The 14,026-nt window shown below is 48.9% G+C and overlaps 1 protein-coding gene across 1 annotated transcript in view; it reads right to left on the bottom strand.

Annotated features, from left to right (window-relative positions):
• FAM83A (family with sequence similarity 83, member A) overlaps positions 1 to 371 on the bottom strand; it is a 23,984-nt gene extending 23,613 nt beyond the window's left edge. Inside the window, exon 1 of the mRNA XM_008579594.1 lies at positions 3 to 371. Coding sequence (XP_008577816.1) covers positions 3 to 371 — 369 coding nt within the window. The remainder of the gene's footprint in view (positions 1 to 2) is intronic.
• Between the last annotated feature and the right edge of the window lie 13,655 nt (positions 372 to 14,026).

A 14,026-nucleotide genomic window follows, 5' to 3' on the forward strand; every position in this document is an offset into this window, starting at 1 on the left:
GCCGAGGCCCCGTTGTGCAGCAGGGCCGGCTCGCTGCCCTCCGAGGCCATTGGGAAGTAGGTGCCTGACTGCAGGGAGCAGGAGTCGGGCCCCTTAGGGCCTGCCTCGGCCCCTGCTGGGGGATCGGGGGCACAGGGGGGCTCCTTGGCCCGGGCCTGGATGTACTGGGCCTCCACTGAGGACAAGAAGTCCACCTCGCCTTCCTGGCTGAGCACCCTGCAGTAGGCCTCGGGACCGCCATCCAAGAGGGCATCTGTGGCCAGCCGGGCACTCTCATTGTCACTGAAGTCAACCCTGGCTGGCCGGACCCACTGGCTCTTGACACCTTCCAGACGTTTCCGGATCTTGCCCACGTGCCTCGACTGGCTCATGCTGCCCTGTCCCCAGGATGTGGTGGGGGAGGCCGCACTTGAGCTCTTCCAGATGTGGGGAGCACGCGTTCACGCCACGGAGGAGAGGGGCTCTCCACCGTCCCGGGAGGCCACCCGCTCCTGCCACCCTTCGGCCCGCTCTGAGTGATTTACCCCTGTCCTGAACAATGCTTCTCAGAGCTCCTCATCCGCTGCCGAGCGATTGGCTTATCTCTGAGGGACACCCGCCCTGCCCGCAGGCCAGGAGGGCTGGCTCAGTCAGCGCCTGGGCACCGTCAGCCACGGGATATTTCCTCTCCTCCCAGCTGCAGGTGAGCTGGCTTTCCCGCTCGGTTGCACAACTCACCAGGAGCCCCTCAGGCCTTTGTAACAAAACGGGGAGCCTCCCCCAGCGCCACCAGCCCCGCTGACAGATGGGCCCAGAGGAGGACTGCCTGTCCCTCAAGTTCCCTCATGTGTCCTTCATTCAAACACTGGATCAAAGACAAGCATTTCCCTGTGGGAGGACAGACGCTGCGGCTGAGATGTGCCCGTGTGAGGAGGGAACCTGGCCACGGGCCCGGGAGAACTGTTCACCAGGCAGCCCTCGTTTCTCTTGGGAACGCCCCAAGTGCCCACCCCTCCCTGGCCTGTGAAAGAGCTCTTCTCTCCTGTCTCCTGTCTTGCGTTTGTCACTGTCATTTCTGCACAGAGTCCACAAAGAGGTTACAGTTCTCTGGACAACGCTGACCCATTGGAAGTGTCTGCTTGGAATATCATCTCAAAAAGAATCTGAGGCTGGGTCCTGGCCCATGAACCGATGGGATCAATCTGTCCTGGGGCTGGAGGGCAGGGAGTGGGGAAGGCATGGCCGGGTGTGGAAGCGCAGTACTGTGTATGAACTGCGAAGGGAATAACCACATTTTCCTCCCAGATCAGATCACGGCCTGGCAATGGAATGGAATATCTAGAATTTTAACTGTCTTTGGCTTCTGCCAGCAATAGGCTCTGAGACTAGCGTTTGAGTACAAGTGGTTAATTGAAAGGTGATTCCAAGAAGTACCGAGAGGGGAGAGGGGCAGTGAAACAGGAAGGGAAGGAAGCCAGTCTAGGGCAAGTTCATGAGCAGGTTACTGTTGTGGATATTTGGGGTTCATGGACATCTGTGGGGAAATCTGGGGTTCAATCCTGCAGAAGCTCTGGCTGATGGTGTACAGTACATCTCAGAGTTTTCCTACACAAATGGTGAAAAGACTGCAGAATCCATCTGCCAGCCGCCATTTATCACTGGTCCAGGGCTGCTCTGGGAGCTGTGTTAATCCTGGCCCTGCGCATTCACCAAGCACAGCCCTGAAGCCAGGGAAAGCCTCAGGCAGAGTTGCAGGTGCTTAGAGGAAGGGACTGTTGTGGGAGCGGTGAGTCCTAAAGGGACAAAGGCAGGGCCCTGACAATGTCTGCTCAAGAACTATGCCAGAAAACTGGGACCGTGTGGTCCTGAACGCTCCAGTGTGTAGCAAGAGCCAGATGCCTGTGTGCAGGGAAACAGCTATACGCTTCTGTAACCCCACTGAAGCTGTGGCCCCATGGCTCAGTCCAGTAGGGCACATGTATTTTTTGAAAGTGCAGTTCAAAGAGCCGAAAAGTGATTTAAAAAGAATCTCTTCTCCTCTTCTGAAGGACATTGAAGGAATCCAATTAACAATCTGGGCAGCCTTCCCTTCCTTCCATTTTCTCTCCTTTCTGCAATTCTTGGAGCCTTGAAGAGGACGAACCCAATAAACTCTCTCTCCCGATCGCCTCCCTGGCTCTGTGCCCTCTCCCTTCTCCCTTCTGCCAACTCTTGCTTGCGGAGAGCAATTTAAGCTCTTCGCCACATTCTCCTCCATCCTCCCTCCTCCCTGGTCTAGTCTGTCCTCCTCTGTCCAGGCTCTGATCTGCAACACCTAAGTCCTGTCCCCAGTCTAGTGAGACAGACCTGTGGGAGGGGGGAATAATCTATGGATTTGCTCTGCTTCACTCCATGGCTCAGAGGCTGTCAGAGGCTCCCCATTGCCTGTCAAGTTAAGTACCAAGCCCTGAGCTTAGCACTTGAGACCCTGCACAAAGAGACCCCATATGAATATTCCAGCCTGGCTTCTCCTATGTTTGGCCACCATTGAGTGCTCAACTGCATGCAGGCTTTCCATACTGAGGGAGAAGTGGATTATTAGACCTCATTTCCCAGATGAGAAAACCATAGCTCAGAGAGGTTGAGTAACTTGCCCAAGATCACACAGCTAATAAATGGCAGCACCAGAACTCCAAAGCCCATGTACTCTCCACTGTGCCAAACTTCACTATTTTCCTTCTCCCTTCTCTTTCTACTTTCAGAGCATTACAGGCCCTTTTATCAGTTACAGGAGGTGTGTAGGGAGAATGAAAGAAACGCGTGATTGGTCTGGGGTCTTCTCACCTGGATCTCATTCTCTTTGTTAGATGAATAAATGACTCTGAAACAGAGTTGGGTCTCCATGGCTTGTAAGGATCATTTTCTGCCTGTCCTCTCACAGAGAAGCACTTAAATTTAAAAAAAAAAAAATCTACCTTTGTAAAAAGAACAACAAAAAAAGAATCTTTGAGTAGAACTTTCCACTCTAGAGCTGCTGAAAGAAGAGCCACTGGCTTCTCTTGTCCTCAGCTCCTGGCCCACATAGAGACCCCAGAGCTTCTAGTGGAGGCTGTTAGAACAGTCAGACACATGGTCCACCTATTGCTATGTCTAATCCCACCATCCCTGCACCCCCAGCAGACATTACTAGCTGATCACAGAATTCCCTCCCAGTGAGCTGGGAACTATCCCCTCACAACTCTTTATAGGGTCTGAAAAGAAGTCCTCACCTGGAAGGAATCTTGAAGGTACTGCAAGCCCTTTAGTTTACTGATGAGAAAACTGTAGCCCAGGAAGGGGAAGTGACTGTTCTCAAGGTTAGTCAGTGATCCTCATCAGCTTAGTCTCTCATCCCCTCTCCTCTGCAGCCCAACCCTGAGAAATGTCATCGGTCTGGCTGGGTCAGCTGGCTGTAATAACAAACTTCCCCACCTGGGGTCATACTTCTGAACCAGGAAGTCTGGCCAGCTGTGGAGCTGCACGTACAGACTGCGAGGATTTCCTTTCAAAGAGCCCTCAGTTACAGGCATGTGGATTAGGGAGGACTTTACTTTATTCTCCCTTCCTGTCGCCACCTCAAGTATGGTGTCCCCTGCTCATGAGGTCATCCAACAATGAGGGAAAGAGTGAGAAGCTGGGTTCCTATTAGCAAATGAGTGGTATAGGGACAGTGAAAGAAAATGGTCAGGGCCCCTCAGATGTTCAGAATCTTGCCGAGCATTTGATGTAAACATGCACGTGCGCCCAGGTGTTCCTTGGTTATTGTCTAATGTAACTGCGCATGTGCACCCAGGTGTCCTGGGTTATGGACTTAAGTATAAAGGACGAGTGGCTCTGATCCACAGGGCCCCCTGCCTCCAGGATGCCCCCGGGGAGGGGGCCACAGGGAGGCTGCTACTGCTAAACTGACAACTGGCGTGGTCGTCTAGTTCTACAAGTGGTGTTGGGGCTTCTTGAAAATTCCATTATCTAGGGCAATGGTTCTTGACTAGAGGAGATTTTGGCAACCCACCTGGGGACGTCTGGCAATGTCTATGGACACTTTTGGTTGTGGCACTGGGGAGAGGGATGTTGCTAACTGGCATTAGCGGGGATAAGCCAGGGATGCTGCTACATCCTGCAATGGATGGACAGCTCCCCACCCCCCTCAATAAAGAACCAGCTGGAGAGGGGTATGCTGCTACATCCTGCAATGGATGGACAGCTCCCCACCCCCCTCAATAAAGAACCAGCTGGCGAGGGGTCGGCCCGTGGCTCACTTGGGAGAGTGTGGTGCTGACAACACCAAGTCAAGGGTTAAGATCCCCTTACTGGTCATCTTTAAAAAAAAAAAAGGAAAGAACCTGCCGGCCCAGACTGCCTGCGTGCTGAGGCTGAGGAACACTGGTCTGGGGCCCAGGCCCTAGGATGACTGACCCTCGCCCAGTGGTGACTGACATGTGGGAGGTCAGTGCCCTGCCACTGTTCAGTCCATTCTCTCAGCTGGAAGCCCTTGCCTCCACCATCACAACTTATTCAGGTCTTTCTCAGCGTCCAAGGTCTATCTTGACTCCTACCTATGCGAGAGAGCTTTTCTTGACAATTCCCAAGCAGCTGAAATTGCTCCTCCTCTGAGTCCACCAGGTCCTTGTAGAAGTTGTCTCGGTCAGTGCTGTTCTGGCTGTGGGGTACCGCCTCATCTCCCCACTTTGTTAATCCCTTGAGTGGGTCATGACAAAAAGCTTGCATGAGCTTTGGAGCCGGGCACAGCTGGGTTCAGTCTGTGTCTATGATGAGATGTGATCTTGGGTAGGCGACTTAGAGGACCTCTCTGAACTTCACTTTTTTCATCCATATAATAACAGCTAATGTTTGTGGAGCATGTCCTGAGTGCTAGATGTTAGCCTAAGGACTTTACATGTGTTAACTCGTTTAATCCTCATGACGACCCTATGAGTAAGTGCTATTACCATTTCTGTTTCACGGATGGAGGAAATCGAGGTACGGAGGTAACCTCAAAGGGTGTGACACATAAGGGAGAAGGTCTGGGTGATCAGTGATCAAACCTGGTCCAATTTCTGCTCAGTGTCTCAGCTCAGAGAGTGCTGGTGATCCTTCTGCACTTTTCACATCACTGATATTATACCATATCACAGACATGACTCAGACATGTATTTTTTTATATCATTAAAAATGAGCATGTTAGGGCCGGCCCGTGGCTCACTCAGGAGAGTGCGGTGCTGATAACACCAAGGCCACGGGTTCAGATCCTATATAGGGATGGCCGGTTGGCTCACTGGCTGAGCGTGGTGCTGACAACACCAAGCCAAGGGTTGAGATCCCCTTACCGGTCATCTTTTAAAAAAAAAAAAAAAAGAGCATGTTTCCCCCCTCCGCACCTCCCCTCCCTTTTTTTCCTGAGCAATTCAGTCCTAAAGCCCCTGCATGGGTCAGAGCAGGGTGGGTGTCAGTGGTGGGGAACGGGCTCGGTGGCCCAGAGCAGGTGTTGTAGCCCAAGCAGGGTGGGGAGGTGCCGGGTGGTGAGTGGGGTGCGGGGGCATCCACTCAGGGGGGGTAAGGAGATGGGGGGGCATCTTTGCAGGGAACCCAAGTAGGGCAAGGAGGGCACCCATGTGGGGAGGGGCAGCCTGTAATGCAGTGTCAGAGCTCGAGCTGGAAGTGGTAGTGGGAAGAAGGTAGATTGGTTACTTATAGGGGCATTGGTCAAAGAACCAAATATATTAAGGATAATGGAAGGCGGGTTTCTTATTGTCAGAACAGGAAGTTACAAATACAGAAAGGGGGAAACCAAATGTTGAATATGAGTTGGAGATACTGATTTGAACTCACAGTTTTCAATGTAGGTAGATAAATTGAGAATTAAAAAATATATAAATTTTAATACATAAATTATAAATAAATATTTGTAAATATACAAAACAAATTATGTAAAGATATAAATATATTCTATAAATATAAATATATACATACTTCTAGTTCTGTCTGCTGACAGTGACACTCCAGCAGCAATGTGCACACCTGGTGCCCAGGGCTTCCTGGAGAAATGTCTGGGCAGAGAAAGAACAAAACGATCCTGTAACATCATGGGCCAGAAAGCAAGAAAGAGCTCAAAGAATGACGAGGACATGTCAAAAAGACACAGAAGCCATCTTGAAGGGGCTCCCACTGCCCAAACCTGGGACAATCTGAACATCAACATAATAGTAATAAAGGAGTATAATGCACTAAATAAACTAGGAAACCATGAGTACTGATATAAATACATAAATCTCTCAGAAGTTGGAGGAGGAATGGGATATTTAAATTATTTCAAATAAACTCCCCATAAAATACTTCAGAATTATGAAGGGGGAACAAGAAACTTTACAAGGAAGAAGCTTATCGGACACCACCCAAATCAAGTGATCAAAGTGACCCTCCTCAATAATGGGACAAATTGAAATCTTGAGCCACCTGATAAGCTGCAATGAGAAAATCATAGAGTCATTTTTGTCATATTTCTGGCACAGATGCATGGCCCAAATTTAATGAAGAGGAAATGTCAGGCAAAGCCAAATGGAAGGACATCTTACAAAGTAATTGCCCTTTCATGTCAAAAGTGCCAAAGTCATGAAAGTCGGGGAAGCCTGGGGACTGTTCCATGTTGAAGGAGACTAAAGAGCCCTGATAACTATGTGCAACGCCTGATTCTGAACTGGATTCTCTTCTATAAAAGACATATTGAGACAACTGGCGAAAGCTGCATGGGATCCGAGGATTGAATGGTAGCGATTTATCACTGCTGATTTCCAGATTTTGATGGCTGTAGAAGAGAGTCCCAGTTTATAGAAAACACACAGGAAAAATATTTGGGGATGATGTGTATTCTGTTGGCAGCTTACTCCCAGTGGTTCAGAAGAAAGGAAGTTCTTTGCACTGTGTTTGCAACATTTCAATAAGCTTTTGATATTGTAAAAAATGTTTTTTTAGATGATCTCACAAGAAGGAAACAGAGAAATCCAGAATATGGACGATGTACAAGACAGCTGGGTGGAGCTCCTCTCAAGAGGAGCTTATTTGGGTTTGGATTGGGTTTGTCTCCAAAGCCTTTGCTGCCATTTGCAGCCAGATTCTGTAAGAGCTGGTTTAAGCAAGAATCTCGTTTAGACTGTGAGCAATTTGGGGTAGGGGTGGAGGGTGGGCAGGGCATGACTTAGGCACCCCCAGTGCCTATCCCAGTTAGGGACTGGCATGCAGTAGGCACTGAATCAATGCGCATTAGGTAAATAAATGGCTAAGAGGTCCTGAGTCAGAGGTCAGCTTTCACAGCCAGGAAGTTCACAGATAGGATCCTAGAGCTTGTCTATGGGGAAGCCAGGGGCAGAGCCAGGGCCCTGGGCCCAGGCACCTGGAGGAACCGGTGCCCGTTTGACCTCCAGGAATAGCTGCCGCCCTTTCCTGCTACTTTCCCATCAGGGCCTGCAGCAGCATGAAAATTGTACCGTCTCTTACTCAGTGATCCAAGAAGGGCAATTAAGTTGAAAATTAGTTGGCATAATTAATTAGACGGGTAAATAGCTCCCTGTCAACACCAATCAATCCATTCTGCATAAAATCAGCTCACCCAGGGCAGGGTGAGGAGCTCATGCAGCGGCTGCTTCCGCTGTCAGGTGAGAGTGGGAGGGTGGAGGCTGGAACAGGCTAGGCTGTCCAGCCAGGTACCCTAAACCCCACCCACCCAGCCACTACAGGTCCTTCCACGGTTGCTTTTTGCGGGAGCAGCCTCCCCAGGCTGTCCTCAGTGATTCCACCCTCAGCGCCCAGCAAAACCACAGCTTAATTCCCAGGGGGCTGCAGCTGCAGAATCCTTTGCTCTTAAGTTTCCTACTTCAGAGTCCTGGCTCCATTGTTCAAAGATTTCTGATATGCATAAAAATCATGTGAGCTCCCATTATTCTATTAGTAAATTTACAGAAGCTTTTTAAAAATTAAGGTAGAACTTCCATGCAGTAAAATGTGTCCTTGTTCGTGTACAGCTCTGTGGGTTTTGAGGAACATGCAGCTGTGCAACCTCCACCAAGATCAAGACAGAGAACATTGTCAGCACTGCAAAAAACGTCCCACGTACTTTTGTAGTCACCGATTCCTCCTCCCCGAGTCCCTGCAACTGCTGATCTGTTATCTGTCACAAAAGTTTTGCCTATCCCAGAATGTCGTATAAATGGAGCCATGTGATACAAGCCTGAGTCTGGCTTCTTTCACTTAAGACAATGCACTTGGGATTCATTCATATTGTGGCGTATGTCAGTAGCTCGCTACTTCTTATTGCTGAGTAGCATTTCATTGCGTGGATATACCATGGTTTGTTTTCCACTTCCCAGGGGAAGGACATTGGGTTGTTTCTAATTTTGGATGTTTATGAATAAAGCCGCTATAAATATTCATGTATGGGTTTTTGAATGAACATAAGTTTTCATTTCACTTAAGTGAATACATAGGAGTGGGATTGCTGGGTCTTATGGTAGGTGTGTACATAACTTTGTAAGAAACTGCCAAACCGTTTTCTGTGTCCCCATCAGCAATGCGTGAGACTTCCAGTTACTCCACATCTTTGCCAGCACATTAACTTTAAGAAATGATAACATGTATTGCTGCAGGGCTGGTTACATAATTTGTGTGGCCCAATGCAAAATGAAAATATAGGGCCCCTTGTTCAAAACAAAATTATTTTGTTTGTACACGCATATGATTATTTTGTTTGTACACACATGTGTTTCATTCTTACCCAAAAGTGGAAATACTGCACAAAACTAACCCAACTGTTTTTATTTCACTGCTTGACAGCACATGTTCTACCAACACTCCATACCTTTGGCTTCCTGAGTAAAGAAGAGCAGAAAAGAAACATGTCTTTCCCTTTCCTTCTCTGTCATTTCGAGTGTGAAGTGGTCACCTAACAACAGAGAGCACATGTCTCTTCTGCTCACACCAGCACTGGACTTCATGGACAAAACCCAAGTTCAATGATCAAATCATCGAGAATTTCCAGACACTGATGACAGAGCATTAACTTAAGCATGGGGTCCTCCTGAGCATGGGGTCCTTCATGTCACCCATGATGCCAGCCCTGGGTGACAGTGTGGGGAAATGAGTTTTCTCATCTATGCATTATTTGTGAAAATAAATTAAAAATTTTTTTTATAATATAAAAAAACTCGATCTCTGAAATACTATCTGGTTACATTATCTGGGGAATTTTTTTATGTTTACCTAACTTGTGTTTTGTCTCTGGTGAAGTTGTCTCTTTCTCTATAATGAAGATGTCACTTCTGCTCTTTCACATCCAGCACAGCTCTCGGCCCAGGCCAGGGGACCCATGCGAACTCAGAGGCACTGATAGATTGCCAGAGATGCCTGCTTAAAAGAAAACTGTCTCTCTACCCACGGGACACTTCTGATGCCAAATGTGTGGGTTTTCCACACCAAACAATTCTCTAATTCTCTGGAGACACCAACTGGGTGTCTTACCATTTAATTCAATTCTGACGCTAACTAACTGGAGTCAGCGCAGACCCCACAGGTTAAGGGCTCAGTCCCACGAGACTGCCCCCACTTCAGATGCCAACCGCAAGTAGCGGGTCCCCGTGGTACCCACACTTCTGTCCAACTTGGCTACATATCAGGGGTTCCCACAACTGCCTCATCAGTTTTGATAATTTGTTATAACGGCTCACAGAGCTCAGGGAAACACTTCAATTATGTTTACCAGTTTATTATAAAGGATATAATAATAATGGATACAAACAAATAGCCAGATGAAAAAGTGGATAGAATGAAGTCTGGAAGGGTCCCAAGCTTCTGCCCCTGTGGAGTTGGGGTGCACTCCCTCCCGGCATGTGGATGTGTTCACCACCTCAGAAGCTCAGCTCTGCAAACTCTGTCATTTAGGGTTTTTTATGGAGCCCCCTCCCCTCCTCAGAGGTTGGGGGTGGGGCTAAAAGTCCCGATCCTTAATCCTGCCTTGGTCTTTCTGATGACCAGCCCCATCCTGAAGCTGTCTAGAGGCCCCCAGCCAATTGTCACTATATTAGTCCGTTTTTGTTACTTATCACAAAGTACACTGAACCGGGTGATTTATAAAGAAAATGAAATTTAGGCTGGCCCGTGGCTCACTCGGTAGAGTGCGGTGCTGATAACACCAAGGCCACGGGTTCGGATCCTATATAGGGATGGCCGGTTTGCTCACTGGCTGAGCGTGGTGCTGACAACACCAAGCCAAGGGTTGAGATCCCCTTACCGGTCATCTTTAAAAAAAAAAAAGAAAGAAAGAAAATGAAATTTATTGTTTACAGTTTCCGAGGCTGGGAAGTCCAAAGTCCATCTAGTGGTTGTGGCAGTGACCCAGGGATCTCAGATTGCAAGATGGTGGAAGCAGAGAGAGCAGAGAGAGTGAGAGAGAGACTCTCCTCTTCTTTTAAAGCCCTCAGACCCATGCCCCTGACCACCATTTTTAGTAAGACTTGGGGCACAGTGTGCCACGACCACCGGCTGGGCTCCCACGCAGGTGTGGCCTCCATCACCCAGCCCTGTTTGTGGAAGGTGGACAGAACATGAGCTGGGAGGAGGGCGGTGCAAATATTCCACTAAAAGTGTCTCCGTCTTTTAAATACGTGTGCCACCGATTTTCAGACTTTCTGATCCTTCAGGTGTGACGAAACACACGCACAGGCCTCCTTCCCGCCTTGATGAGCCCAGGCTGCTGCAGGATCCCGGCAGGTGCCCAATCCCCACGTGGCACCTCGCGGGTGCCCTGGAGGGAATCGCCGGTGGGCGACGCCCCAACGGAGTCCAGAATAAAGTTCTGGTTGACGTCAGTGTCACTGGAGCTCCCCAGCCCTTCCCACCCCCGGGCCTTTGCACCGGCTGTTCTCGTGGCCTGACTCACCCCTCCCACCCTCAGGGGCTCTGCCAGGTGGGCATCGCTCCCCTCCTGATCCGCATTTCCTTCATCTGCCTCCTCCCGTGCTGCTGTGCCCCTTCCTGCCGGCTCCTCGCTTTCTCTGCAGCGGCTCCTGCGTTCCCTTTCCCCCAATCACCCTCACTTACAGCTGTGTGGACCCAAAATCCCGGAGGCGACCTGCAGAGTTGGAACCACCGCTGTGTTAGTGCGTTTCTGTTGCTTATGACAAAATACTTGGAACTGGGTAATTTGTAAGAAAAAATGTATTGCTTACGGTTTCAGAGGCTGAGAAGTCCACAGTGCAGGGCACACATCTGATGAGGGGCTTGGTTTTGGCAACGTGACTCTGGGGTCTCACGTGCCAGAAAAACAACTCCCACGTGCTCTCCTTTCAATGCCCCCAGAACCACAGCCCTCACCACCATTTTTAATCCATTCACTACTCCAGGGTCCTACAATCTAATCACCTCTTCAAGGCTCCACCTTTCAATGACCATAATAGGATTTCCCACCCTCTTACCAATCACAGTGGAGGCCAAGATTCTAATACATAAACTTGGGGGACACAATTCAAGCTTCAGTGAGTTTTGGGAGCACCTAATTCAGTCCACTACAGTCACCTTATTCACATACAAAAGGACACTCATCACTCTGGAGATTCCAAGGGTTTTAGAAGCTCTTGTGTCATGAACCAGGAGCTGGACACTAACACCAAATATTAGGTCTTTCTTATTATATCACAATATCACATCAACTGCACTGGAATAAGCTCCCTGTGCCACCTGGTTTGGTGTGGGTGCTGGGGTGGGAAACAGAGCACTGAAGTTCCCCCCCCACACAGCTGAGAGTGGGGGGGTCGGAAGGTTGAAGATGTCAAAGGAAAGAATGCATAAGTTGTTCATCTCAGAACGTGTCTTTAACAACTTAGAGATAATTCTCCTGGATGCTACGTAGCTTTGGTTACAGGTTGCCAAATGGTCAGAACCTGCTCAAGGTGGCCATGAGGCTGGGAGGGGTAATCAGAAGGAATGTCCCTCCAAGCTGGGCTGGGAAACTCTTCTATAGGATTCTACCCTGTCTCCTTTCCTTTGAAAATAATGCTACTGACTTTTGCTCTTTGTTTTGTTAAGTATTACATCTTCATCGTAAAAATTTGAGGGAAGCACAAACAAAAAGAAAGAAAATAAAATGCATTAAAATGAAAGAAAAAAAACAAAATATCAATTACTACACCACTAGACATTTAAAATGTTCACATTTTGTCGTGTGTCGTGGCAACAGCGTAGATTAGATTCCCTTAGGACTCACTGCAGCCTCCTCTAGTTTGCTTTCCTGTGGCAAATGATAATATGCTCAGAACTCCTTTTCCCAGCCCTCCCCGAAGCCACAGCTCTGCATGACACCTGGGCACCGATGAGCAGGACACCCTCGCCCATGGAAGGCACAGGTGAGCGATTTCAGCAGGCCACATGTGCGGACTGGCTCTTCTTCAGCAGCTTAGGCAGGAACAAATGCTGGTGCTAGTCTGTGGGTTGGAGGGGAGATGGTGGCCACAGAGGGTTCCACCGGGACAGTCCCATGGTGTGGCCGGGCCTCGTCCTGGCTGGGTTGTCCTTGCTTTTGTGGCATGCAAGCACAGTTCCCTAGCTCTCCTGGAAATTCTTTTTAAAAAAATAATTTTATGAAACCTTTATTATGAAAATCCATTTAAACAGTTGAACTACTTTAAGTGGCTTTTTGCCAATTTTTGGATTTGAAAGGAAGGTCTCAGGTTATGCTTAGAACCACTTAGAATCCAAGAGGGTGGGAGGAATGTCCAAGCCCTCAAAGCAGGTGGCACAGGTGGGGGATCTGGGGTCTGCCCTGTGCCACAAATCTGCCCTCTGCCTGAGATGTGCACCCTCTGGGCATAGGAGATGCCTACAACTCAGACACTCAGGCTCTGGCTGCATAGAAGAGGGGTCTATTTCACAGAATCAGGGTACAGCTGACCACATGCCAAGGAGAGGTAAAGTAAGCAAAGCCTTTAACGGTGTCAAGAAGGCAGTCAGCAGAAGGCCCCGTACTTCCCCATACTTGTGGGTGACCTGCCAGTGCAGGACGGGCCAGGTGCACAGCCTTCCCCAGCCCTTTCACAGTACATCTCAGGCATAGATGAGCTCGGGGATCTGCCCGCCCTGGACCCCGGTCCCATGGGTGCTGTCTGAGAAGTACTGGAACAGGAAGGTCACCTTCCCGCACTGCACTTCTGTCATCCCCTCCTGCCCCAAGTAGCTGAGTTTGCTGCCATCCAGGACAGCGCTGGCCATGTAGAAGGTGTCCTGTGCTCAACCTGGACAGGGTGTTCAGAGCAGACTGAGAAGGTGCTACTCAATCTATCCAACACAAACTCAGTTAGATTCTGAGCCAGGATCATCCCCAGCTGCTTGAGTTCACTCCTTCCTCCTGGAAATTCTGTAATGAACTAATAATACCCTGTAGCAAATCCCTTTCTGCTTAACCAGCCAGAGTGGATTCTGTCGTCTGGAATAAAAGCTCATGCTTTGGGTCTCAGCTTAACTCTTAACGTCTCCTTCACAGCACTTACTGTAATATGGAATTGCCTCATTTATGTGTTTGTTTACCAATTTAATGTCTCTCAATGAAGGAGGAACTGTGTCTGTCTCGTTCGCCCTCTAACCATGGTGGCCATCACATAGCAGCACTTGGTAAATATCTGTTGAATGAAACATTTGGTTACCTCCCAGGGGCCCCTATCCTGAGCGAGAGTATAAGTATCAGCTTCAGCTACTTGTGTAGACAAGTGAGTTGTGTTCCTTCTATGTCTACTGCATGTCCCCACCCCTTACTCTTGCTGACTGCCTCGTTTTGCACAGCAAAGCAATGCTCTAGAAGATTCAGCTTGTACCCCTCTTTGGCTCTAGTGACTTAAAGATCATAAAGATAAATCAGCTCACTGTGACCAATTCCCTGCTTCCCTTCAATGAGCAAAGACCTGCTCTGCTCCGTGGTGTGTGTGTTTGTACATTAGTGGGGACAGATTTCTGAATATAAAAAGACCCATCGTGTCAGGATAGCAAATGTTATATC

Source organism: Galeopterus variegatus, unplaced genomic scaffold (genome assembly GCF_000696425.1).
Source record: "Galeopterus variegatus unplaced genomic scaffold, G_variegatus-3.0.2 Scaffold1919, whole genome shotgun sequence".
Lineage (NCBI taxonomy): Eukaryota > Metazoa > Chordata > Mammalia > Dermoptera > Cynocephalidae > Galeopterus > Galeopterus variegatus.